The sequence below is a fragment of the Macaca thibetana genome, chromosome 3 (assembly GCF_024542745.1).
Source record: "Macaca thibetana thibetana isolate TM-01 chromosome 3, ASM2454274v1, whole genome shotgun sequence".
Classification (NCBI taxonomy): Eukaryota; Metazoa; Chordata; class Mammalia; order Primates; family Cercopithecidae; genus Macaca; species Macaca thibetana.
Window position 1 is genome coordinate 101,299,796 of NC_065580.1, and position 26,173 is coordinate 101,325,968.

Sequence of the window (26,173 nt, forward strand, 5' to 3'; positions counted from 1 at the left end):
GGGGAACAAGACCCTCTGCTTTGGAGATGTTCAAATTGAACATGGATTTAAGGAGCACTTGTTGTGAGCGGTGCAGGTGCTGCGATCCTCAGCAGGAGAGAGCAGTAGGAGGCCTTAAGTCTGCTTGGGGCTGCTGGATGGGGCCTTCTTATGCTGATCATTGAGAGATTCACAGGATTTTGCAGATAGAGCTGGAGAAATGGCACTCCAGGCAGGTGGCAGTATGAATGAAGGGGAGGCGGTATGAAAGTCTGGGGGCTGCAGGAAAAGGCAGAGGGATCAAGTGTGCGGAGCAAGTGCTTGAAGAGAAGGGTGTAATAGAAGCTGGGCCAGCGGAGGCCGATGGTTGCAGGCCTAGAACATGGCTTATATCCAGTTCCCACATTAGACTCATGGGCAGAAAATAAGCTAAACCCAGGATCAAGAATCAGCAGATGAGCAGAGCAGCTTGGTCCGGTTCAGTTTCTTAAGCCCCAGGAACCTCCCCTGCCCCACACTGCCTGAGGTCGAGCCTCAGGACCACTAGCTTCTGTCCCTCCCTCTTGTGGCCAAACTCAGCTGGTCTTCATGAGCCTACCGTTCAGACAATCCTTAAATCCAGATGAGGTCTGTTTGTGTTGTTCAGTCCCACCAGCTTTTGCCAATGTGTCCCAGGAGTCAGATCCTGTGCTAAGCCCCATGATGCCTACAGAGATGAGCTCCTCAAGGAGCCTCTGCACTACAGGGTGGGAAAGGACAAAGATACAGCTAATGTGGTGCCGAAGCAGGCCACAAGGGGGGCAGAAGAGAGCGCAGAGCTCACATAACCATAGACTGCTGAAGGGGCTCGCTGCCAGCCAAGATGGTCAGGAAAGGCTTCTTGGAGGAGGAGGCCTTTAGGATGGGTCTTGAAGGCTGGGTAGACAATTAACACTCTCAACCTGTAGACACAGAAACGTTTCCCTAGATGATGGAGCACCTATGGTGATGTCGCTGGCTTCACAGCTGACTGGTTATGAAGAGTCACTTTCCTCCCATGACACACTGCCACCTGGCCCCTTCCTCTAGGAGTGGACGCAGGGCCTTGTCACTCCCTCTCTGTGACCCAAGGTTAATGTGTTGTAGAAGCAGTTCCCACATCAGAGGCCCTTCTGTTGCAGAAGGCAGGGCCCCTTTACTCTATCACTTGGGTTCTGGGGTGAGTTTGGGTGAAACCAAAAACTCTGCCCCAGGCCAGTTCTCACTGGCAGCAATGGTCTCATTCTTTGCAGGGTGGTCCTTGCGGAGTCCTGGCAGCTGTCCAAGGCTGTGTCCTACAGAAGCTCCTGTTTGAAGGAGATAGCAAAGCTGACTGTGCTCGGTAAGTCAGTGATCATTCTGGCAATATCTTATTTTCCCAAGTCTTCTCTAGAGTGTCCAGAAAAAACAAGCAAGGAAGCGTGTGTGTTCCCTGATATTTCCTGTCTTCTGCAGGTCAAGGAAGGAGAGGTTAATGGTAGCTAGCTGACAACGCCTGCACAGACCAGTGTTAAGGAGACTTGTGCGCGTTTGTTTCTAAAAGCGAGGAGGGTTCTCAGTGGTGCTCCACCTGGGAAGGGGCTGCAGGAACGACATTGAAACCAATTTCCTCTCTTCAGACGGCAAAGCTGCCCGAATCCCTTCCACCCACCAGGTCGACCTGCTGACCTTTTGACTGAGTCCAGGCCTCCCCTCCCTCCCCACGCTATCTCCCCTCTGCCAACATTCATAACCACACATTCCAGGCCGCCCCACAGACTCATCGCTTCCACTCCCTGCAGCCGTTCAGTTTTCATTTCACACATTAAGTGTTTGCACATGAGCAGCTCATTCTCATTCACTCAGCACGCATTCCTGGAACATCTCTGTGCAGGCACAAATGATACAGGGGAGATTTAGATGAGCTCTGTCCTCTCCAGAAATGCTCCATGAGGTTGAGAGGCAGATAGAAAACCCCTATCTCATACCGTCGTTGGTGCCAAGATGAAAGGATTGGCAGAGCACTGGTGGAGCTGAAGGCGAGGCCTCCTTGAGGAGGCGGCCTGCCTCTCTTTCCCTCCCTGCAGGCTTGGTGACCAGCTTGTACCGAGTCACCCTCGGAGCTACAGAACTTCTGGCAATTGGCCTTTTTAAAAAAAAAAATTTTAGTTAAAATATAACATATACAAAGTAGTTATATTATGTGCGTTCTGCTCAATGAATTATCACAAAATCACACACCCCTGAACACACTGCCTAGATTAAGAGAAAATGTTTCTAGTACTCCAGAAGAATCCTCTGGTACCCAGCAGACACCCCTATTCTCCTGAAGTTACATTAATCATTAAATGGATTTTAAAACCATACTTAATCTTGCCAGTTCTTGAACTTTATTGAAAGGTACTTGTTCTTTGAAATAAGCATTTGAGAATCTTTTTTTGAAAAGCCTGGGTGTTACCTGGACAACAAGGCCCATTGCCCATGCCTTCCTGGGAAAGACTCTGTTCACTGGGAGAGCCATCCAGCCAAGCTTGGTACTCCAGTGAAACACATTTCACCAGCATGGATGATTTTGCCTTAGATAGGGTTCAAGTGAAGGTGGCTCTTCATGCTTGGCATCAATTTTTCCAGTGGTTTTGCACAGTAATAATCAAGGCATTTCCTTTCCAACTGAAGATGCTAATCAGAAGCACAACAATGTAACACTTCCGTGGCAAGATCTCACCTGTCCTTGTTCTTCTCTCTGCTTCCCCTCCCCTTTGCTCTCAGGTCTATCCTTCGTGGCTCTTGTCTGTACAGGATCATGCCCCACTGCCTGCTCTGGAAGTTCAGCCCCACAAAGGGCTGAGAGGTTTGAATGTCATGGGCAGAGACCCTGCCATCAGCTCTCCCTGGTGGACTTAACACAGTCCTGTATGCTCAGGAATGCTCCTGACTGGGTAGAACTTTGCTAAGTGAGAACCCCTGGCTGCCCTCAGAGGGTACAGGGATACTGAGCACATATGCACCCACCTACCTACCTCCCTTCCTTCCTTCCTTGCACTGAAAAAAATATGCAGAGTGTACTTACCAGGTCCTTAGCAGGGATACGGGACTGAACAAGACACATACAGGTGCCCTCATGGCACCTACAATTGAACAGGAGAGCCAGACAAGAACAGGTGGTTACAGGGGACATGCTAAGAGTTCACCTGGACATGAAGTGGCTCAGGGCAGGCTCCCTGGTGGACTGACATTTTCATCTTACGGAGATATGAAGGATGGACAGAACCCCTGATTCCCCTTCATATGCATCCTTGCACACTCTTATTTCCCCTCAAATTTTTTTCCCCTTCACAGCAAATATTCTCAAACTCTTTCCTGGGCCCTCAGGCTCTGTGCTCAGGCTCTGCGCCTGCTGGCTTCTCTCATTGCACATGGGCCACATCTTTGTGGAGGCCTCCTCGGACCTCCCCCATTAAGATAAACCCAGGTCCTGCCTCTAATAAATGCACTGCCAGTTGGTGCTCTTGCTCATCGATGTGGTTGCCTGTCCACATCTGCTGCCAGCTACTACTGCCCACTCCACTCCAGAACACAAGCCCCATGAGAACAGGGACCTTCCTGAGCTGGTTCACAGCCAGGCCGCTGGCATCCAACCCTGTGCCTGCTCCACAGAAGAGGCCCTCAGAATTTTTGTTGAGTAAACACATGGACAAATGAATGAGTTATCCAAACAGGGAGGGGAGGCGGATTGGTATTCCAGTAAAGAGAACAAGATGTGCAAAGCCTGTGGGCAGGGAGAGGAGTGGGGAAGTCACTGGGGATGGTTAGGGCAGCATTTGCAGGAGGAGGGTGGGACCTGGGGTAGTGGCAGGTCAGCACCAGGCTGCCAGAGGGGGCTTGGGTGCCGCCAGCTGCTTGGATCAAGCCTTGGCCCTTGCAGCAGATTGTCTCTCAACTCATTTCGGCCCAGTGCTCCTTCAGAGTTGCTTTTGAACTTCAACGTGGGCTTCTGGGGGAACTTGCAGATGGTTTCCCAGCCGTCAGGACAAGGCATTTAAGTATGTTCCAGGAAGAGCCGACTGCCCAGGGCACAAGGCCAACTTGGTTTTTTGTTGCCGTACCCCCACCCCACTAAGGGGATGTGAGAGCTTCTGTATCCCCCAGACCACATCAGTGCGGGCCGAGCTTTGCTTTCCATATCAGGGAGGGAAGCCAGGCCTTAGAAGGCAAAAGCCATCCAGGTTGGAATCCCAGGGGGACTCTGGGTAGAAAGAAAACTGCTTAGCTGGAGGAGTGAGGTTTTCTACCTGTCACTGCTGGCCAGGCAGGCACCTCCTAGCTGCAGGCCAAGGATGGTGCAGCCCAGTGGGTCCTGGGGCCAGTGGGGGTGGGCAGAGGAGGAGGGAAGAAGGAACTGCTGGCCTGTTGGGGATTGTCATGTGTGGGGGTGTGCCAGGTGCCAAGGAGCCGGACCCTATGGGGTGGCCTGCCTGGCTGGACCAGAGGAGGGCTGTGCCATGCAGCTAGGAGAGCACAGCCTGCTGGCCAGGGCCACCTTCTCCAGTGAGCCTGGAAGGATTAATGGTGTGGGAGAGTGACCTTGCCTTTGTTTGGAGCCCTGAAACTCTGGGTGCTGCTTGTAGCCCACCCCCTGGGCTGGGTGCTGCTTGTAGCCCATCCCTACCGGCTGCTGCCCCATCACAGAGGTGCTGTGCTGTGTAGGATGAGTGAAGTGGTCTGACTTCCTGCTCCCACAGGCCTCCTGGCAGGCCTCAGGGGACATCCTTCAGACTCAACTGGGAGGGAGGAGTGGAAAACCTGGCTCAGTTATGGAGCTTGCTGAAAAAGCCTCAGGGGACTCAGGCAGAAGTGTCGCAGGGAGACAAGCTGGGGAGGCCCAGAGACCCTCTCCCCTGACCCCAGCAAGGACTCGCCTCCTCCTGGTGGTGGGCCCAGGCAGCAGGCACCAGATGCCCTCCCCAGCCTTCCCACCCCAGTCTCCTCCCACTCTACTGCCCTGGTCCTGCCTCGGGTCGCAGGTAGATAGATAGGGGTTGGGGAGGAAGAACCCTCCTGAGGACAGGTTAGGGCTTCTGTCAGGTGAAGACCAGGAAGACCAGGGAGTGAGGGCCGGCTGTCTGGGGCCTGGAGAAGAGAAGGGAGGTGGAGTCCATGTCACTGCTTTGCCAAGGCCCTGCAGGTCAGAGGCTGCAGAAGGTCGTCCTTGCCAAGTGGGTGGGTGTCTAGCCTGTAGATGTTGGTGCCCAGGCTGGGAGGGGGAATGCATGGCTCTGTGCCCCTCAGCCACCCTGGGAGAGGGGAAGTGTGCTGAAGAGAGTACCAGACTGGGTCAGGACCTGGATGATGGTTGTGTGGAAACGGAGCATCACTTTCTCTGTGAAGTAGGAATAGTCCTCTCTGGCCTGACTAAATTGGACTTAATAAGGAAATGCAAAGTCCTTTGTAAATCTTCAAGGGCTCTCTCTACAAGTGAGTAGGGCCGTCGAACTCAGCCTGCCATGGTACAGATGGGGAAACTGAGGCCCAGAGAGGGAAAGATGGTTGTTCAGGGTCACATCTGGCATCCTTGGCAGAACCAAGACTGGTACCTGGTGCCCCTATGTCACACTGTGCTGCTGTGCCCTGCAAGAGGCATGGAGCAGTGGGGGCCCAGGGAGACAAGGAGGGAGGCTGAGGGCTCTGAGTTTTAGACTTCCATCGCTGGACACCCATCCAGACTCCTAGGGGCCAAGGGGTGGATCTGTTCATGAACGGCTTCACGATGGAACCTCCCCTTTGGCTTTAAGTTAGAAAAGATAAACACAGGAGAGTACAGAGAGCAGCATAGCAAACACCTACAGAGCCCCTGCCCCACGCGAGCAAAGGGGAAACACGGGTCATGTGGGCAGGAACCTGTCTCAGTCCTCAGCTCCTCGGTTTCATTGACTTACATAGTTTTCACACTGATTGATTGCCTTATTGATGTTCCTCCAAAAGCCATGTGTGCATGGTTGGGTGTGAGGCTTCAGCACTCCCTTTTGACCCTGAAATTCTAGGATTTCAGACATGATGCAGCTTAAAAAAAAAAAAAAAGGCAGGCCCCTCTGTTCTCTTCAGGAACACCACAATGACCTGCCATCAGCTGCCGTCTGCTCTGGGGCCCTGGGGAGCTCAGGCCCTGAGGGCCAAGAGGCAGCCCCTGCACTTTCCTGCCTGTGTGTGGGGTCTGCCTTGGCCCTGGAGGCCCCCACCTCAGATGCTGCCCACCACCACTGATGGGGAAATGGTTCTGTGAAAGCAGATGGAGGATGGGATCACACTCTCCAGGGAAGTCACGCTGAAATAAAGGCATCTTGGCAGCAGTGGTGTTTTTTCTGCAGAACTGTCTGGCTTCATTAAGACCCATTCCATCAGGCCAGCAGCCGGCCTCTCCTCATTCGGGAAGGACAGAGCTGGGCGGCAGGACTCAGTGTTTTTCCACTTGAGAAGATGCTGTGCCGGCTCGGCTCACAGAAAGAGATGAAGAGCTCTTGATGCCCCTGAAGGCCTGGAGAGAGCCACAGGCCAGGAGCAGCCCTCAGAGGCGGGTGCAGATCTGAGAGTCGGGGAATCCAGCAAGTCCTCCTCTCACTTCCACTTCGCCTCTGAAATTGGGGAATTGGAGGCCCAGAGAAGGAGGGGAGCTTGCCCAAGGCCTCTGTGGACATTGGTAGCAGAGCCCATGGTCCTGCAGCCCCAGGCCAGCCTTTCTACCCTCTGTTGCAGCTTTTGACCCTGAGAGGGAGCAGACAGGGAGCTCCCCCAAATTCACTATAGACTCTGTACATGGCTCCATGGGCACGGCACGTCACATGGACAGGTGAGGCTATTTTGAGAAGGTTAGGGTAGAAACATCTCTTTCATCTGAAACACTTGGGTAATTTAGGTCAAAGCAGGATGTATTATTCCCTCAAGATCATTTATTTCCCCTATCTCTAGATAAATGTCTTTTTCCTGCACTTCACCTGTAAGGAATTCGACTCTTAAAGAAACTTCTCTTGGTTGAAGAGGCTGGCCAGGTGCCAGCTCCTGGAAGGAGTCTGACCGATCAGGAAGTGCAGACCTGCTTGTCACCCGTGTTCTGCCAGGGAAGGCGTGCGCTGAGCTCTCTGGTAAAGGCCTGGGCGATTCAGACGCAGCACCCCCTTCCCCTGTTGTCATCTGTGGGTGCAGGTTCTTACGCAGGCACATAAAGCCCTGGCTAATCTGAGGTGGGCTAAAACCACGGTCCCCAGCCTTTTTGGCACCAGGGACTGGTTTTGTGGAAGACAACTTTTCCACGGACTGGAGATGGGGTGGGATGGTTTCGGTATGATTCAAGTGCATTACATTCATCATTAGATTCTCATAAGGGGCGTGCAATCTAGATCCCTCGCATGCACAATTCACAATAGGGTTCCTGCTCCCATAGAGTCTGATGCCACTGCTGACCTGACAGCAGGTGGAGCGCAGCTTCACTGGCTCGCCCACTGCTCACCTCCTGCTGTGCGGCCTGGTTCCTAACAGGCCACAGACCAGTGCCAGTCTGTGGCCTGGGGGTTGGGAACTCCTGGGTTAAAGACAGAATGGCAGTGTTGGAATGATGCTTCGGGGGCATCTGACCCAGTGCCTGCCTGCATTTGTAGGTGGGCAGGCAAACAAAGGCCAGGGAGTGCAATGGTTTCCCCAGAACCTGTGACCCAGGAATCCAACCCAAGCCTCTTACCTGTCTGACCACTGTACTTTTTCCAACTCCACCGAGTTTTCTAGAAAACTGTGTCTCAAAAGAGAAAGATGGAGAAGGCCCAGGGAAAAGAGAGACTGGCAGAGTTACTAACTGGAAACCAGTGAAAAGAATGAGGACTTATGCTTGGAGACGTGGTGGTTCAAAGGGGCTGTAAGCAGAGCCTGTAGGATCAGGGGACAGGCCCCACCCCAGAGCAAGATCTCTTGATTGTGTTACATGGTGCTGAAAAGACAGGGTCAAAGGCAAAGGAGGCTGTTTCCTAAAACCAGGTGCCCAGGACAGTTGGTTCTACTTGCCCAAGCTCTCCTTCCTTCCTCAGTGTTTATTTTTTTCCAGTTTTTACTTACTATCTGATCTGGGTAAATCACTGTGTCTCCATGCCTCAATTTTCCCATTTTAAAAAGAGGATATAATAGTACTTCCCTCATAGGATTGCTTTAACAATTTGATGAAATAACATGGAAAGAGCTTATAACAGTGTCTGGCACATGATAAATACTCTATATATGTTGGCTTTTCAAGCATTTTTAATTTTTTTGTTTTTTTTTTTTAGAGACAGGGTGTCACTCTGTCACCTAGGCTGGAATACAGTGGCGTGATCATGGCCCACTGCAGCCTCCAACTCCTAGGCTCAAGTGATCCTCCTGCCTCAGCCTCCTGAGTAGCTGAGACTGCACATGCCACCACACCTGGCTGATTTTTTAATTTTTCCAGACAGAGTCTCGCTATGTTGCCCAGGCTGTTCTCAAACTACTGGCCTCAAGCGATCCTCCCACCCAGGGCTTCCCAGAGTGCTGGGATTGCAGACATGAACCACTGCACCTGGCCAATGTTGGCTTTTAAAGTCTTATTTGTTGCTACACTGAGAAGCTTCCAACTGAGAATTACTTGGTTCAGTAAGTTAGTGTAGAAGTGTTTGCCAGGGGGTCTCCTTACTTCCAGATAGGGAGCTTTTCCAGCATAGGTACACTCCAGGCATGATTTTGTATAACATCTATCCATGTCGGGGAACACAGGTCACACCTGTGTTGTAGGAAGACACGCCCCCGCCCCCACCCCATGTATATGTGCAATGGCGACTGGACGGGGGGCGAGATGGAACAAAAATGCTGGTGGGGCACTGGCTGTAACAGCTGAGCTAAGGGGCAGAACACCCTGGCCTGGGCCACACAGCAGCGGGAGGGTGGGCACGAGGTATTCAGGATGTGCAGTTGGCAGTACTGGCCATCATTTGTATGAGAGCAGGGCATGAAGCAGGAGCTGTGGGGGTAATAGAGTCACGTTTGTGGGTTCTGAGTCCAGTCCTTTCTTCTTTTTCTGATAAGCACTGCTTTCCAGGGTCCCCTTAGTCCTTGGTGTGGGCTCTCCTGAAACCTAGAGCAATGTTTTCTCATGGTTGTTTTCATAGTGAGCCGTGACCTGGGCCAGTGCTCCCAGCAGCTGGGGCATCCGGTTCGGTGAATGCTTGGTAACTATTTCCTCCAAGGAACATGATGGGCTTCCTGAGGCCAAAGAAGTGTCAGGCAGTCGCTGTTTTATTTTCTTAAGTGCTTGAGTACTTGTTGCTTGTCTCATTGGATTTGAAGGATTTCCAGTGTCAGAGGCTTGGTGTCACTTTCATATTAGATGTTGGAAATTCACTTTCTCCTTGTCATGGCCCACGTGGGGACTTGATGTTTTCATAAAAGACAATAGTAATAGGCACCATTGATTCAATAGTCACCACATGCCAGCCACTGGTCCATGGACCTTACAAACATCTCGTGTAAAGCCATGAGGGGGGTGCAGTGGTCATTGCCAGTTTATGGATGAGGAAACTGAGGGGCCACTGTGGTCTGTCACCTTTTAAAGTAATTGGACCACAGCAGCCTGGGTGTAGGTCACTGGCTATATATCCCAGGCACCGGGCAGTGACCACATGCTGCCCACTGTGGTGGGCTGGGTCCTGGTCTCCTGGTTTCTTTTCTCCTGCCCTGGAAAAGAGGGACAAACTTCAGTATTCTTCCTCCCCAACAGTTCCGCATGGAGCTCAGGAATTATTTGGTGACTGAAGGCAGGAACCCCCTCCTCTGTATTCCTTTGAGCCTTAGCAGGGTCATCAAGTCCTTTTGTTTGTTCGGGAGAGACCAGCTAGCTTCCAGATGAGTTTTTAAAAAATTTGCAGAATCCAAGAGAAGCGTAGAAGTATAGCTCGAAGGAGTCCTGGGAATGTGAAATGGAAAGAAATATGTATATTCAGCTGTTTCCCTTCCCTCTCATTCAGTTCAGGCACCAGGGACCTCTTAGTTACCTTTTCTATTATAGAGAGGTGTCTGCCATGTTTGATACAGCTGACTGCCTGTCCATTTGCTCCTAAGACTGTCGTGGCACTCTCTCCTCATTCCGCCCCTCAGACCCTTCCTCCTCTACCTCCACTGATTTTAGAGTTCCACAGGGTTCCACCCTCGGCCACTGTCTTTGCTTTTCTTCATTCTGTCTCTGGGAAATCTGTGCCCAGCCCCAGCCGCTCTCTTGGGCTTTCTACATGTCTGACAGCCTTACCTAAAGATCTGAGTGCATCTCAAACTCAGTAAGTCTGAAGTGCAACTCATTATCTTCTATCTCCAACTACCTCTTCCCAGCCACATCGTCCTTATTTCACTTGATGGCACCACCATGTACCCACTCAAAACACAGAGCTCATCCTTGAATCTGTCCTGTCACTCTGTGTCTAAATGTCCAGCAAGTGAGGCTGCTGTCCCCTTGGCCCTGGGAGTGAAGAGCACCGCCTGTACATGCTGTTGACTCCAGGCGCTTGGAGATGGGCATGGCCAGGGCCAGGGCAGAGTCCTGAGATGGCAGTCATTCCCGAGCACTGCTGGCTGGGCCTCCCAGTCCCTGTCAGAACTCATAGCCCTTTCTCTTACACACTTCTGGGCCCCACCAAGCCTGCAGAGACCCCTTTGCTCCTATAGGCCCTTTCCTCTGCCTCCTCCTTCTCCAGCCCCACCCGGGGCCTCCCACTTGAAGGCACCTCATTTGGCCCTCACCTGTGGAGACCCCTCTTTCCTGGGCTTTGCCTTGGGGCTCCTGGGCTGCAGGTGGCCCCTCTGCAGGCAAGGGAAAGGACAGGCCATCTGCAGAGGGGGCTACCTGACCACACTAAGCAGAGCTGCACCATCTCAGCCTTGTGTCCACATGGGCATAAATGCCTTCCTTTTCTTGTCCGCAGGGGACTGCAGCCTTCAGATGCCCACCGGACCCACTGCCTCGCCCTGGCCCTCGCAGATATTGTGTGGCGGGCAGGGGGCCGAGAGAGAGCCGTTGTCGCACTGTAAGTGGTTCCGAGGTCTGTGTTGCCATGGCTCATCGCTGGCAGCTGCTGGCAAGCTGGCTGTGTGTGTTCCTGTCCTTGGGTCCTTCCGGTCCCCACCCTGTGCCACATGCTGGGAGGAGCCCTGCAAGCCAGCCTGATGTGCTGGGCAGCCCCAGACTCAGGGAGAGCCCCGTCCTTCCATGCGGCCCTGTGATGTCCTCTCTGGGCTCCAGTTCTCATGTGGAAGGCGTGGTCTGTCTGCCCTGGTTTCCTCCTGAGGAGCTCTGGGGTGACCCCTCAGAGGAAGCCTCTGACCCCTGCAGCCAGCTCCTCTCTATCGTTCTCTGATCTGGAGGCCTCGGGAAACAGCCCTTCAGGTTGATCCAGTCCTGACCCCACTGTACTGCTCTTCCCAGTCCCCAAGGCACACTGCCATTTGCTCTGTCACTTGGGTCCCCATCCCATAAAGACTCAGGGAGGTGAGGTGGAACCCAGGCCCTGGACCCAGTTATCCTGACCCGCATCATCTCTTCACCGCTGGCCCCATTCTACTGCACATAACCCACATGCAAGGTTTGCTGGCTCTTCAGCCTGACCCGTCAGAGTGGAAGCATCACTGTCCCAGCTGTGAGGCTAAGCGGTAGTAAAGGTGATCACTTTTGGGGCCAAGGACCATACTCTGGGGGCACATTGGTCACTGTAGCATATCGCTTCAGAGAAAGGACTCTTAGATCAGACTCCCAGTGCTGTTGCTTATTGGCTGTGTGACGTTGGGCAATTGATATAACCGCTCTGTTTACTCATCTGGAAAATGGGGATGATTATAACGATTACTTACTTGGATGGCTGTGAGACCTAAATGAGTCAGTATAAAGAAATGATATATAATAAATATGATTATCAGTTTAAATCATTTTATCAATATGAATAGCTGATAAATAATAATAATTGTGAAGTGTTTAGGACAGTGTCTGGCATATACTAAGCACCACGTGTTAGATATCGTTATTTATTTTTGTTATCATTACTGTCACTTGTCTTTGGTACTCACCTTCCAGTTAACCTACTAACCCCGGCCCTTAGGATCTGCAGGGCAGCCCTGAGAACAGATGGGACAGGAATTCAGTTTCTCCCTGTTTTACAGATTAGAAAACAGAAGCCCAGAGAGGGAGGGTGGCTGGTCCAAGGCTACACAGCCACTAAAGGAGCACGGGGCCCCAAATCCGGCTCTGTTTCCCGGCCATCTTGGGCTGCACACCCAGGGGGTGCCTCAGAGACGACGGAGGTGGTGTTCCCCCATCAGTGAAAACGAAGGGCCAGTCAGGATTCCGCAGTCTGGAAACACATTTGTCAATTGTGGGTGACAGTCAGGCTTCTACTGCCAGGACTTGGGTTTGGGTTTGGTTATTCCAAGCTCTCCCTTTGTGGTCTTTTTTCCATTTCTTTTTTTTTTTTTTTTTTTTTTTTTCCTTTTCTTTTAAATCCTGCTATTGGAGTTCTCTGGGCCTAGCCTAGTGGGTGAGTTCAAAGTGGGGAAAAACGAGAAACTCTTGGCTCCATTTTCTCTCTGGAGCCACCTTCTTATTTGTTTTTATTTAATGACACATGTGGTTTCGCCCCGGCTGGAGGGCACGCCTTCTCTCCACTCGGAGGACTCATGCACCTTCCTTTCCTTTTTAGGGCTTCAAGAACACAGCAGTTCAGTCCAACAGGGAAATACAAAGCAGATGGAGTCTTAGAAACAGTATGGCTTTCTGGAAAATTATCACGCAACCTTTGGCTTTGTTTGGGGACTGTCTCCTTTCATATAAGTAAATCCTTCCTCAGCTGGGGACAGGCTGGCCTTCCCACAGCCCAGGTCCCAGGAATCCTCGTCCTGGGATTAGGGTGGGGACAGACGTGGGGTGGCTTTGGGGATGGGCTCCTGCTAGAGCTGGCTTTACGGCCAGAAGGCTGACTGGCTCCCTGTCCCCTCGAGGGTGTTTAGGTCTGTACGGTGAAGTCCGTACGGAATGCCTTTTGGTTAAGCCCTGGGCTTCCCTGTGTCCCTCTTCCTCTTTCTTTAGCATCTGCTCCAGGATTGTTGTGGGAGGGGGTGGGGCAGGGGTGGTAAGGAGAGGGAGGGAAAGTTAGAATGTGGGGAGGAACTTTAATAGCTTGGAACACCAGCCATAAAGCCGGATCTAAGTCATACACAATCAGGGACATAATGGGAGACGTACATTTTTGTATTTTGTAAAATATAAAAACAGTGAAGGTTTTCAGCTACCTCTTGCCAACCTCTTCACTGAGAATTTTTGTGTTAACAAGTTAGTTTCATTTGACCTCGGTTTGGGCACGTGTTGCCCTGTGACCCTAACTGAGGGTCTCGCATTGTTGAATATTTTCTCTTGAAGTGTTTTTTCCTGGCGTGCCTGAAAAAAGCGAAGGAGACTCTTAAGGGCTGCTTCCCGCTGAACTCAGGACGGCCGGTTCGCTTCCACCTGGCCTGGCTATTGTAATTTGGATATCGACCTCCCCGCCAGCCGCCTCTCTGGTGTCAGTGACTCGCCCATGGGGTGCAGCCCTCCCCTGTTGGGGCCACACAGGAGGCTGGCATTCTGGAGTCTCAGTCCAGGGCTGCCACAAGGCTGCCTGAATCCCAGTGACTCCAGCAGTGCCAGGCAGCCTTTCAGTCACGCAGACGTATGGCCGTGCCTCTCAGCCCCGACTTGGGGACGCTGCTCTCTGATGCAGGGACATTCCCAAGTGGGGCTTTGTAGCTACAGAAGCCTGGGAACAGAAGCTAATCCAGGATGGGGGCACTGCACGGGGCTTGGGCCACTCATCCTGCGTGTTTGTGTCTTCTCAGCTCACGCTCCACAGTTTGGCCTGCTATGAGGACCTGGTGACTTTTCTTCAACAAAGCATTCGTCAGGTATGGAGCGTGCCTTACTCCTGTGGGATGTGCAGCAGTGAGCCTTCTGATTTCACTGTGGGAATAGTGCTGTGAACTGGAGTTCTTCTCCCTGTCATCCCACCCTGGGATGGTGAGAAAGCTGGGAAGGAGTGATGCTGGCCCCTGGTTGGGGGCTGAGGAGAATGGACTTGGGGTGAGGGATCCAGCTCCTGCCATTGCATCCTCAAGGGCTGGTCCTGGAGGCAGGGCACAGGGAGCAGCCACAGCCAGGGCTACTGACAGCAGAGCTGGATGGGTGGGGTCAGGACACAGGAAGCAGCTGTTAGATGGAGGTCAGCACAGCTTTCTCTCTGTTCGAGTGGAAGCAGCCACTGCTGGAATACAGGAGCTGTTTGTCAGTGGAGTGGGTCCTGGGATCAGCTGGTGAGGTGACCAGAAAGCGGCTTCCTGGGTGGGTTGGAGGGCTTAGCAGTGTGATACACACCTTGATTAGTGTCCCTGGGGTGGCAGGGCTGCTCTAGGTGAGGGCTCTGGAGCACCCGCCTCTTGCCAGAGAAGAGCTGTACATTCACTCCTGGCCATGAGCTAGGCGGGATGTGGCCAGGGCCAGACAGCAGCAGATCTCAGGGCTCCGGGAAGTCACGGCAGAGCTGTGGCATCACAGGCTCTGTGGGGAGGGGCCGCACACTCCAGGGGTAAAGAACGCGGTCTCTGGAGCTGGTTGGCCTGGCTTTGAATCTAGATTCACCCTTCAGTAGCTACCTGACCTCAGGCAGCTTACTGAATCCTCCTGTACCTCACTTTCCTCATTTGTAAAATGTAGGTCAGAAGAACAGTGCCTGCCTCAGAGCATCATGCAGAGAGCCTAGGGCAGCTGGGCTGTGCTTGTTCTCAGTAGTTGTTAGCTTCTGTTGTTGACATTAGGATTGCCATTGTAATGATGCTCTAAGGGCAGCCTTGAGATGGGTTCCTTGTAGACACGTATAAATGAGAGGGAAGCGTTTCAGAAGGCGGGTGTGGCCTGAGCTAAGGCCAGCAGACCTGCGACCTCTGAGACCCCCACTACGAGGCCTCACAATTCTGACGTCTGAGTGTCAGGATCGAAGCAGAGGAAGAACACAGACCTTTCTCTCCTGGTGTGCTGGCTGGTCCCTGAGCCTTCCCTTGCCTTCCCTTTGGCCTTCTGGATGTGGGATCCATTCTTTTCGACCCCACAGAAGGCACCGGAGGGTTTGGTGGTAAGCTGGAGAGTGGGAGAACTTGCTGGAAATGGGACCAGGACTAAAGCTCTTGCTGTCAGACTGCATTCCGCAGAACTTTCCCAAGGACCCTGAAAGCCTGGGCACAGCCCTGGGAAATGACCAGGCCCTGGCAGCACCAGATGTCCCTTGGGTAGGCAATGGGACCTGCCTTAAGAACAAGAGGAGGCAGGTGAGGTCGCCGGAGGGTCAGTCCACCTGAAGTGCTTTCACCCCTCAGCCTGGGCAGAGGACTCAGGGCCTATCCCAAAAGCAGGGATTAGGATGGCTGCCTTTCTACGTGGGTTGCTCTGTCCAGGTACATGGGAGGAGGAGTGCTGGCTGAGGCATCAGGAGCCTTGGGCTGTCTGTCCTTTGCTACCTGTCCCCAACTCTGGTTTTTCACTGGAGTCACTCAGGCCATCTGCTGATGCGGTGCATTCACCACCTGGCCTGGGCAGAGGAGGCCTGGAGCAGGGGCCTGGGGGCCTCCTCTGGCTTATTCCATAGTCACATGTGGCCTTGGGAAGGTCACTGGCTCTCAGTTTCCCCATCTGGAAAATGGACGATGGAGCAGTTACCGGGTAGCTTCCAGCTCTTCATCATCTAAGTGTGGTCCTCAAAGAAGAAGCTTAAACACGTGGAGAAGGGTGTCTTCCAAATGCAGTACTAGGCAGTCTGAACGAGCAGAAAGGAGACCTGCTATTGTTCCAGAGTGTTGTGAGAGTGCAGCAGTCACAGGAGAGATGAGCAGAGCCTGATGGCATCCGTGTCCGTGTGTGGGATCTGGCCAGGGTGGCCAGGAATGGGATCGCCTAGTCACACTCTCAGCTGAAGCAGAGTGTGGAGCCACCAGGGCCAGGAAAAGGAAGTGACTGGTGAGGCTTCAGGGGCGAAGGTGGAGCCTGAGGGTGATTGCTCAAATGCCCACAGATCCTGAGGCTTGTAGCTGCCCACTGATGGACTGGGGTGGCCCCTCAGCACCAGGACCTCTGCATCCTTGTCCATGAGACGGAGCCTCCCCATCAGCCTGTACCCCAGGACTTTGATGAAGCCTAACCAAGACAGGGACTGTGGAAGGGGTTCAGAGAGTGGGATTTGTTCCAGGGCGAGGGAGCCTCCTTTCAGCAATGCCTCCGGACTCAAAGCAATTGCCTCCTCGCCTGGCTTTGGTCCTTGGTACAGGCAGTCCATATTCGGCCCTCCTCACTCTGGAAGGCAGCTCTCCCCCTGCAGTTTAATTCATGTTTTTGCTGGAAGCAATTGAGCTGCCTCAGCACTGCCCTCACCAAATTCATTTTTCATGGCCTGGGCCTAAGAGGGGTTCCTCGTGCCAGGCCTGGAAGTGTACACCAAGCCATCTTTGCCCAAAATAAATTGCCTCCTTGCTGTGTTTTCATTACTGCTCACTCTCTGGGCAAGGTGTCTGGCAGGCTCCTGGCCAGCTGGAGGATGCCCCCACCTCTGCCTCCCATTGGAGTTCCTTGGTAGACTCAGGTCTCTATGGAGTGCAGAGCAGCACTGGAAGAATGGCCTCTTCTTCCCAAGTGGCACTACTTTCTAGACCCTGATGGCAGTTTTCAGGCCAGTTGCCTTGCCTGACCTCGCCTTTCAATGCAGGCATGTTGCCCTGTGGCCTCCCATGTCCTGGCAGCTTGCATTCGATGAGATAATTGTAATAAAAGTTTTCAAAAACAAAATGGAATATTGGTACCATTTAGTTGTATTCCAGCAAGGGCAAGAAGCCTCAAGCAGGGTTCTTCCCCACCCACTGCAGAGAGTCATGTCAGGGCTCAGGGGGTCTCCTTGAGGGTGTTCCTAGGACGGGGGGAAACGCTGGCATAAATGTAATAATAGTTCCCCAAATTTACACAGAGAGTTGGGGCTTACAGTGGGCTTCTGTGTCCGTTGCTTCATTGCAGGTAGGTAGGCATTACAGGCACGGTGGAAGGGGAAACAGACCACAGACCAAGAAAGTACTGCTGCTGCCCCAGGACAGCATATATGTCCATGGCAGAAGTAGGCAAGAATTCCAGAAGGGGAAACGGAGACCAAGAATACTTTGTGATTCATCCAAGGGGAGATGGAAATTTGTGGCAGATTAGGTAGGCTTTCTATGGAAAGGGACACCGAGACCAAGAGTTTCATGACTTCCCTAGGCAGCATGCAGAGCTGGGACAAGGGGCTGGTGGCCCAAGTCCTCCTGGGCCTGTGTCCCCCTGTGCAGGGGGAGACATCAGCGTTACTCTTTGCCATTTTCAGAGCACTTCCACAGACATTGTCTCATAGAATGTGCCCCAGAAGCCAAGGAAATAGGCCAGGTGGGTCTTCATTATTCTTGTTTTGCAAAGAGGAAACAGGGCAGCAGAAATGAAGTGGCTGGCCTGAGATCACAGAGTGAAGATGAGGTTGATTGAAGATGATTGTTGATTCATTCATTCCATTCCTATTTCCAAAAAAAGATTGGAAGTTGCTTTTTAAAAGAAAATGTTGTCTTCGGGGCTCTGCTGTGCCCCTGCGTAGTCAGCTTGCCCTCTCTTGCCTGCGGACCTTTGCACGTGCTTCTCCTTTTGGAGCAACGTTCACTTTTCTGATTCCTTACCGTCCCTTAGGTTTCTGTTTGGACATCGCTTTCTCCAAAAACCCTTCCTTGATACTCCCTCCCCAAACTTGAAGTCTGTGTTGAAGGCCCTTCCTATGTGTTTCTGAAGGAGCCTGCATTTCTGTCATGGCAGGACCCCTTCTTCCAGCCTTTACAAGTTGCTTATTGTTTTTTTTTTCCCTAAGTTACTTCCCCAGGAGGAGAGATCCATATCCACCTTGTTCACAAGTAACAGCCTTAGCTGGGAGCATCCTCTCGTCACAGAAATTTCACCAATAATTTTTTTTTTAAATGACTGATTGACCAAGTGAATTCATGGATGGAAACAAAGAGTATATTTTGAGGAAAAGATAATTTTATCAGAAGCTTGAGCTGCAGTAGTTACCATAGTAGAGCACCATATTTGTTTCTGAGCTTCCTGGCAGCCAAGGCAAAAACGTAAACATGATAAGTTTTATAATTTTCATTGTCTGTTCCAGGAGAGACAAGTTGGGATTTTTTTTTTCTAATTTTATGTCCAAAATGTGATTACACATAAAGAACAGTGACTATTATAACAGGCAGTGTCTTCAGTCACAGTTCATGGTTTCCAAAGTGGGATAGGTGAGGCCTTCACACTGACTTGCGGTTGGGGATGGCGTTTCTCCAGGGAGCAGAAGTGACATGGCCCATCCCAGTAGGCTGTGGCCCACTGGGCTCACTGGACAGATGGGCAGGGCAGAGCCAGCTTTGTTCTAACAGCTAACACAGGTGCCAGACCCTGTTTGAGGTACTTTATAAGGATTAACTCACGTAATTTTCACAACTTGATGAGGGTAGGTGCTGTGATTATTACCCTCTTTTTACAGATGAGAAGACTGAGGATAGAGGAGGCCAGGAATGTTTCCATGGTCACATAGCAAGAAGTGGCAGAGTGAGGATTTAAATTAGGCAGACAGGCCCCAGGACCCCAGCTCCAAACCAAAATTGGAGGAGGACTCACTTTGGATGCAAAAATCTAAGGGGGTGCCAAAAAACTCAGAAGTTAGCAAAACCTGTCTTTTTTAAAAATCAAAGTTAATCAGAAAAATCCACAATGAACAAAATATCAAAATGTTGACATTTTAAAATGTATATATAAACATTTAAGACATGCATCTACACAGCTGCCTCCTCCACCTCACCGGATCCTGACTCTGCTCCAAACCTGCTCTCTGCTGCTCTCAGCACAGCACAGTTCTTCTGAGTAAGGGATCTGGAATTAGAGGTCCGTGGAGTGCCAGTGTGCTGCTGACAAGCTATGCAGCCTCCAGCTGGTCACTCAGTTTCTGAGCCTCAGTTCCACATATGCTAGAGGGCAGTAATCATAGTACTGTCCCCTAGGCCTGTTAGAGTGTTCGGGGTGATAATGCCCATTAGACACTTGCATCATAACGGAGCTGGCCATGACTGTTGCTGTCTTGTGAGTTTCGAGGACTCTGAGGTCACTGATCCTCTCTGTGGTGGTCCTTGCATCACCCTCGCTCTGCTGTCGTTGTCATTCAGGCTGTTCCAATGCCCCATCCTTTAGGAGGTCAGCCTTCGGGCCACCCAGCAACCCCAGGGCTGGGTTGGAGGCAGCTGGCTCAGGGCAGGCTGCTCCCTGGGGTGTGGCTTCCACAGAGGTGTGGGGCTGGGAAGAGGGAGGTGCAAATGGGATGGAGCTCATTTTTCTCTCCCCCTCCCAGTTTGAAGTGGGCCCCTATGGCTGCATCCTGCTCACCCTGTCTGCCATCCTGTCCAGGTCCACGGAGCTGTGAGTATCTTTCTCCCTCAACTCCCTGGGGCTGGGCTGATCTGTCTTGTTCACTGCTGCCTCCCTAGAGCCCAGGATGGTGCTTGACACATGTTGGGGGCTCCATGAGTGTTGTGGAAAGGATGAATGAAGCAGTGGAGTAGGGGAAGGAGTAGGGGAAGGTCTGCTGGTAGAGGAGAGAAAGTAGTCACATTCTACATGTACACGTGTCCAGGGCTACCATGTGTGTGGTGGACAACCTGAAAGACACGCCACCAGCCCTCAAGGAGCTTGCCTGGGACGGCAGTGTGTACACACTTGAGCACTCAGGGGGATGCCCCTGGCACTTGTGCAGGGGATGGACAATTGAGGCTGAGACCCAGGAGATGGCCAAGGGCCCTCAAGAGCTCAGGACAGGGAGGCCTCGCTGTAGACCAAGGCAGCTGTGTAGCTGCGAGGACAAGACTGGCATCCTCGGTGGTGAGTGGGCGGTGGCTAGGAGGCCCTAGAGGCAGGGAGAGGTGGCAGGGTGGCTTGTCCTAATCTCCCCTGCCTGACCCCTGTTGGCAGGGTCTCTAGGATGAGTCTGTATCGGATGAAACATGGCCCCCCAGCCTGCCCCACAGCTGGAATTTCCCCATGAAACTCATTTGCTAGGAGCTTTTTAGGCCTCTTTGTATTTGTCACCTGGGCATGTCACCAGGAAGTGTAGCAGATTAAGAGCGCATGAATGGTTGTAGAAAGTACAATCGATTGCCCCATTCTCTTTCAAGCAGAGGACAGAACCCTGGAGGCCTGGAGTCCTGGGAGAGTGACTCTTACTTTGAGGGGTGCATGGTGGGGAGGACTTGGGAACAGCTCTCAGCAGGTGGGCCCTGGGAAGTGGGGAGGCAGGGTGAGTAACCTTGCGGTGCCCAGGGGCGGGAGGTTGCAGCAGGAGACACTTCTTTCCTGGCCTGGTTGGGTCTGGTCGGCGCCCTCCCTGTTTCCAGGGGCCTCTGCTATGGATTCGGGGGAGGACAGTGGGGGCTCTGTGACCTCGTGTGCCAGGCTGCCTGCTGCTTGCTGCTTCTGACCTTATTAAATGCGTGTGAGCGCACAGCGCTTTCCAACTTCTAATCCTGCCATAATGATATGATTCATTCCTGGCGTGGACTCACGTGCATGGAGACCATAAGCTGCACCACCTTCTCCCCAGGACTGGGTTTGCTCCTGGTTTGGCTCATTCCTGGGCTGACGGGTTGGGTGGGAGTCTCCAGGTCTCCTTGAGGGGAAGCTGCACTCTCAGGAGGGCCAGGCTCAATGATGCGAGTCTCAGCGCCCCCATCCATGTGGGGGCCCTCTGGCTCTGGGAGTCTAGGGCTCTGTGCTCGAGTGTGTCTGTTCTGGTGGTCACCGGGGCAGCCTGGGAGTGGGCGCCTTGTTACCTGCATGCTCCTGCATGTAGCCCTGTCCCTCTGAAAGGGGCTTCAGGGTTCCATGCCCAGGCCAGTCTTCATGTTGTGCAGAGCTGGGGGACTAGGGCTGCTTCTTCCCCCTCCCTACCCTTTCCAGTCAAGCTGGGCACCTGTGGGGAATTAGTGTGGGGAATGCTGCCCTGCTGGACCCGCACAGCCTCATGCTTATGGGCCTGAGGTCACACCCCTGCCAACACGCATATACAAACACAAATATGAATACACACAGATACACAGATGCGCATACATGGCCACACACACAGACACACAAAAACTCACAAAGACATGGACACACACACAGACACATAGTCCAGCTGTTCTTCCAGGACATCTGAGGCCCTTCCCTGGGTCCTGCAGGCAGATGGTCAAGGCCCCTGGGGCAGTATGGGCCTCTGTCTCCCAGAGGACCCAAGTAGAGCCCTGCTGTGGTGTTGGAGCCAGGCAGGCAGGCAGGCATGCCTCGGGCTGCGTCTCACCCTGTGGCCTCCCCTTCCCCTCTCCTAAGATGACAGTGTGTAGGCAGGTCTCATTGCCAGTGGTAAGGATAGCGTCTGTGAAGCTTCCCGTGTGCCAGGCCCTTTGCCTTAACATTTTGCACACAAACACATGGAGTCCACAGCAGCCCTGTTAGGTGGGCACCGCCGTGTGAGTGCTCTCACCATCCCTATTTTTCAGAGGAGGAAGCAAGGCTGAGGGAGGTGAGTAGGCTTCGAGATTATACAGCAAGTAAAACTGGTGGCCCTGGGCCCCACCCAGGCCATCTGGCCCCAGAGCTGGCTCTTTGGGTTTGCTGTTTGAAAACCTGAACTTTGGAAAAAGTTGGTTGGTTTTAGGCCTGACTCTCTACTCCTCTGAATAGAGCTGGAGTTTCTTCCTCTAAAGTGGGGGTGAGAATTCCTGCCTCACAAGATGTAGCTGTGCTTAGCACAGCTCCTGGTGGGTACAAGCCGGGAATAATGGCCACGGCTGGTCCGACCCTATCCCAGGAGCTCAGATGCCTCTGTGTGCCTTCTTGTCTTTTCTTGCCTGCAGCCTTGGCTTGGGGCCCTGTGGGGGAGGCCGTGCTGCCATCTCCATAGGCATAACCACAGGGATGTCCAGCAATTCCGGATGGGGCTTCTGCAGTGACATTCACCCTTGGCAGGCACGTCCAGAGCAACCGAGAGCTCCCTGTGCTGAGTGCCGCTGGAGGGGTGAGGAGGGGCCGTGGGACCACGCCCCGCCCAGGGTCATGCAGTGCAGAGGTGTACTTGAGAAGACACCCAACTCTCTCTGATTTGTTCAAGTTCAAGATAACTTTAGTTAAGCTTTTAGTTAAACGGAGGGCTTCAAGTGAGGATCAGGACAGGCTTTGGGCGGCCTGTGCCGCCTGGGGGGTCCTCCGGATCAGTGTTCCCTCCTGACTGCTGCATGCTTCCCCTCGAGGGGTTGCAGGAGATGTGGGCATCTGAGTGGAGCTAACCCTTGCACCCCACCTGGGGCCCAGGGGAGACTCCTGAAGAGGAAAGACAGGAATGCCAGCAACGATGGGAATAGCCTGGGCAGTCATGGTGCTGCCCAGATCCCATGAGACAGCCACACTGAAATTATTTCAGATAATGTGCTAGCATTCCTGCATGTGGGAGTGTGCCCGTGAATAAGCCGTTCTATGGCCTTCCAGAGGGTAGTCCCCAGGACAGCCTGCTCCTCTCACGTGCCAGTCACACTGTACTCCAGTGGCGCTCCCTGCATCCCAGCACCTCCAGCCTTGGCTCTCTGAGGGATACGAGGCTCTGCTGAAGGTTTGCAGTGATTTGTAGGGCAATGATAACAGTTCTGGGACTGGAATCCCACCTCTGCCTGCTGCCTCCGGGGCTAGCAGCCAGCAAAGGCCTTTCTCTACAGACACTTGGACGCTTGGGTACAAATGCCATCCACCTCAGGCACCATTAGGTTTGTCCAGGGAAGCCCAGTGGGGTGGCAAGTCACAGGAAGGCACTCACTTCTTGGCCACAATGTAGCACCAGGATACCTAGGTCCTCAGTGCAGCTCAGTCACCGACAACCATGTGACTGACCCAGCCTGTGCCTTGGGTTCTTTATCTAACAGGAGGGGTTGGGATGGTGCTTTTTAAACTATGTTTGTAATGAAAACAAAATCTGATTTTGTTTACCCAAATAAGCTTTATTCTCAAGCTCACTGTGTGAAGCAGATGCAGCAGAATGACTTCGATTAGAGCAGCAGAGGTGGGAGGGAGAGGCCCCCGCTGCCCCTCCCCAGCCTCCCAATCCAGTACCAACCCCTGCTGTCCAGCCATGGCCCCTGAGACCCCCCTTTGGAGAAACCCCAGCTCTGCATACACAGCTTAAAAACCTCAGGACCAGATGATCGCCGAGGGCCTTCCTGCTCTGGGGTTCAGATTTAGCTTTGCCAGAGAATCCTCTGATGCCATTTCAGGGCAATCTGTTACCACTTTGGGCAGTTGAAAACATATCCTGATAGCAAAAAGAGACAGCTGAGTCTCCAGGACCAATTGCAGTTCAGCTCAAGAGAAGCAGAGTGGTGGGCTGGGAAAACCCAGCCAGTTCTTTACAAATACAGCGTGTGTATGTGTACATTTGTGGTGGTGTGATAGTGTGTGTGTGGATGGGAGAAACTGGTGACGCTGTATGGCCAGGTGTGAGATGACATGGGTGTTGGTGGTTGTATTTGAGATTGTGTGAAGGGTGATTTGATTATGTACACGTGCATGTGATTGTGATGTGTGATAGAGAGGGCATGGTGGTCCCTCCCTCCTGGTGAGGGTTCTCTGACTCATGCTTGGGCACTGGAGGCTTCTCTTCTTTGGCCCTTGCACCAAAGTCAGTGCCTCCTGTCTGTTGGCCATTCCTAACCCAGACCGGAGCCAGGGTGAGGACACCATGGGCAGATGTAAACCTAGCTGAGCGTTGCCGACCACTGCCTGCCTGGACACTTCATTGTCAGAGGCCTCAAGAACAGTCGAGAAACAGACCTTTGAGGTTGGTTCATCCCAGGCTGTGTGCAAAGCCTTGTGAAGGTTTTTTTCCCACTTGGTTTCAAGCTGTTTATTTTCTTTTCTAAGATCTCGAATTACTTATGATAAATCTCATGCAGGATTTCATGCTCACAGAGCTTTGCTGCTTTTCAAACCGCATGGCTAGAACTTTCCCCAGGGAGCTCTTGCAAGCCCCAGGGAGGCTCAGGGTCCTGGGGTCAGGGCCAGCTCTGAACCAGACCTGGGCAGCACTGAGCACGGGCTGCTCCGGTGCCTCAGTGGAGCACAGGCCTGGCCAGGTCATTGAGGCCTTGAGAAGATCCAGTGGGGGTGAAAACCTATTTATGCAGTAGATTCTTGGCCTTCATTACAGCAGCAACTTCAGCTTCTCAAAGGCAGTCTTGAAAGTCCGGAAGAGGTGGTAGCTTGTCATTTGCTGAAAGCTTTCGAACAGCACAAGCTAGGTGCTGAGGGTGAGGGATGACACTGGGCAGGACCCACACTATGTCTCTCTGTGGCTCTTCGTAACTCTCCTCAAGAGATTAAAAGCAATGGCAGCAACAAAATAGTTTATTCCTTTGTGCAAACAGTCCTGAAACAAAAGCCAACTGTGAGTATTGGTTGGAAAGACAGTGACAGAAGCTCAATTCCCAGCCAGTGTAAGCAGAAACAAAGCTACTGACTGATTCCTATCAGAAGCCCAGGCTTTAAGAGGGGCTGGATCCAGGAACCCAGACATTGTCTTTGGGAGTTGGTGTCTGTTCTTTTGTCTCTTCACTTTTGGCTCCTCTGTCCCAGCTGTATTCTCAGGAAGGTCCTCCTGCACGGTGGGCTCAGGGGAGTCCTTCTCCAGCAGCTCCTCAGCCTGCTGGGTGCTGGGTGCCATTCCTGGTGTGATTGCCGTGGCCAGGCCTGGGCTGCACCATCACAGGCATATGGACATGGGGTATCCCCAAAAGGCAGTCACCACCCAGAGAAGGCCGTGACATCTGCTAGCAAAAGGATAGGGCAGAGTCAGGAAACAAGTATCTGAGAACAGGAGAGCCGATGTGAGTTTAGGGTGGGCTGGGCCTTCATGGAGGCCCCCAGGCTCCTCTCAGTAATGGAGAAAAGAGATCACCAAGCTTTCTGTTCCAGCAAGTGTGGGCAGTGCTCACCATGTCAGAGACCCTCTAGGGGGAATCACGGGGTGGGTGGTTCGTGGGGTGAGATGTGAACAGGGGCTGTTCCCCTTGAGAATCACAGGTTCTTGGAGGTTCAGATGTGCTGTTCTGAATGGGAGGGGTCCATGGGATGCTCGTCAGCTTACCTGGGACTCTGTTGAGCCTCTGCCAGCCCAGAATAATGAGGTGTGAACAGAGCCACCCAGACCAGGAGCCTGACCACTGGGCCTCCATCTCTGCACAGACACCTCGGCTTTGTGGCTCACTTGCCCTCTCTCACCTGAGTCTTCCCCCAGGTCACATGTGAGGCAGGGTGGGATGGGTAAGTGTCCTTCCTACCCAGCGTGCTAAGACGGTTTGAAGCTTAGCTGGGAAACAGGAGGAGAGGAACTTCCTCAATAAACTCCAGCCCAACTTTAACACTGATTCAGATTAGGGCAGAGGCCCCACTAATGAAGATTTTCAGCAATGTCTCAAGAGACCAAGGTGACAATGGAAGGTGGACCCACGGGGGCATGGATGCCAGTGTCATGGAAATAGTGGGCCCGCCACTGAGACTGCACTTCCTTCCACTGACTTTGTCTCTCTCCCTGGTCCCATCCCTGGGAGCCACCTGCTCCTCTGTCCCCAGGCCCCTTTACAGGGAGCCAAATTCTGTCCTGTAGATCCCTGCCTTGCTTCCTCTGGAGACCCTGTGCAGACCCCTGACCCTGTGGAAGACTGAATCTGGAGGCTTAGCCTCATCGGGAGCTGGAGGTGGAGGAGAGAGGGAAAGGGCCCTTGCTGTCATCCTGGGCCTTTGTGGTCTTGTGGTAACCCAAGGGATGGGCCCACAGGCTGGAACCCTTATCTCATTTACAGGTGTGGGAACTTTGAGAAGTAAAGGGTCAGTTAATGGCACAGCTGGCAGCATCACCCGAGGCTCCTGGCTCTCAGTCTAAGACCCTGTGCCTGCATCATCTTCCCTGGACTGTGGGAGGCAGGTAACAGGAGCTGCTCAGCTGTGCCTGCTGACTTAGAAAGAGAGGTGGCAAATGAGGCCCTA

At 52.8% G+C, this 26,173-nt stretch overlaps 2 protein-coding genes across 2 annotated transcripts in view; one reads left to right on the forward strand and one right to left on the reverse strand.

Annotated features, from left to right (window-relative positions):
* GGCT (gamma-glutamylcyclotransferase) overlaps positions 1–26,173 on the reverse strand; it is a 1,150,694-nt gene that overhangs the window by 335,416 nt on the left and 789,105 nt on the right. The window lies entirely within an intron of this gene.
* The window catches only part of MINDY4 (MINDY lysine 48 deubiquitinase 4), a 131,906-nt gene that overhangs the window by 78,378 nt on the left and 27,355 nt on the right, over positions 1–26,173 (forward strand). Inside the window, exons 10-14 of the mRNA XM_050783224.1 lie at positions 1,251–1,339; positions 10,938–11,039; positions 12,702–12,765; positions 13,873–13,938; positions 19,467–19,534. Coding sequence (XP_050639181.1) covers positions 1,251–1,339; positions 10,938–11,039; positions 12,702–12,765; positions 13,873–13,938; positions 19,467–19,534 — 389 coding nt within the window. The remainder of the gene's footprint in view (positions 1–1,250; positions 1,340–10,937; positions 11,040–12,701; positions 12,766–13,872; positions 13,939–19,466; positions 19,535–26,173) is intronic.